This window comes from Alligator sinensis, unplaced genomic scaffold, assembly GCF_000455745.1.
Source record: "Alligator sinensis unplaced genomic scaffold, ASM45574v1 scaffold1704_1, whole genome shotgun sequence".
NCBI lineage: Eukaryota > Metazoa > Chordata > Crocodylia > Alligatoridae > Alligator > Alligator sinensis.
Window position 1 is genome coordinate 76,201 of NW_005843413.1, and position 1,024 is coordinate 77,224.

At 61.8% G+C, this 1,024-nt stretch overlaps 1 protein-coding gene across 1 annotated transcript in view; it reads right to left on the reverse strand.

The window, feature by feature from the left end:
• Positions 1-6: 6 nt before the first annotated feature.
• The window catches only part of SETD1A (SET domain containing 1A), a 12,933-nt gene continuing 11,915 nt past the window's right edge, over positions 7-1,024 (reverse strand). The window contains exon 19 of the mRNA XM_025195149.1: positions 7-413. Coding sequence (XP_025050934.1) covers positions 240-413 — 174 coding nt within the window. The 3' untranslated portion in view covers positions 7-239. The remainder of the gene's footprint in view (positions 414-1,024) is intronic.

Sequence of the window (1,024 nt, forward strand, 5' to 3'; positions counted from 1 at the left end):
TGAAGCAGCCCAGGGTGAGAATGGGTGAGGAAGCTCCCCCCACCTGAAAGGACTCTGGGGAATTTGGTTGGAGAGGGGAAACCGAGGCAGCCCAGGGGGACAACGGGAGAGATTTCCTTTGAACAAGGAAGCCACTCCACCTGACCAACCTCAAAGCATCCTGGGGCCACTTGGTGGAGGGGAAACTGAGGCAGGCTTTGCCTGGGAGGGGGGCAGGGCAAATAAATAGGGGGTGGGGCTCAGTTGAGGGTGCCGCGACAGTTCTCCATGCCGCACAGGCAGGGGATCTTGTTGTCCTCAATGGGGAACTTGTAGTCATAGGTGATCTCCTCGTTCACCCCGATTGGCTGCTTCGAGTAGATCACGATCTTCTTCTGCGCCTCAATGGTGATCACCTTGGCGTAGCAATTGGGCTGGGGGGACACAGGGGGCGGAGTCAGGCACATCCCTGCAGCCCAGGGCAGTGTTTCCTCTAAGCTCCAAGGAGTGCATGGGGGCAGAGCCAGGGCTGGCCAATGAGGTGATTAGGGAGGGGAGGGGCTTGGCCACCGATGTGGGCTGGAGCTGAAGGACTACTGTGCGGAGCTAGGGGGTAGCAACACGGGTGTGGATAGGGCTGGGGATTGGCAGGGTGGGCAGGCAGCGGGTGGAGCCTGGGCCTGGCAGGTGGAGCAAGGGGGGGCAGTGAGTGCCCACTAATATGCATAGGGTTGGGAATGCTGGGCAACAGGTATGGGTGGGGACAAGGGCCCAGTGGGTGGAGCCAAGTCGGTGGAGCTAGGGCTCCAGTGGGTGACCACGGATACGCTCAAAGCTGGCAATGGTGGGCATCCGGGGTATGGGCGGGCCTGGGGGTGGAGCTGGAAGCCCAGGGGGTGGAACCAGGGCCCAAAGGGCAGAGCCAGAAGCCGAGTGGGTGGAGCCAGAGCCCACTGATCACAGATGTGTACAAGGCTGGGGATGCTGGCCATTTATAGGTGTGGGTGGGCCCGGGTATCCTGGGGGCGGAGCCAAGAGCCGGGGG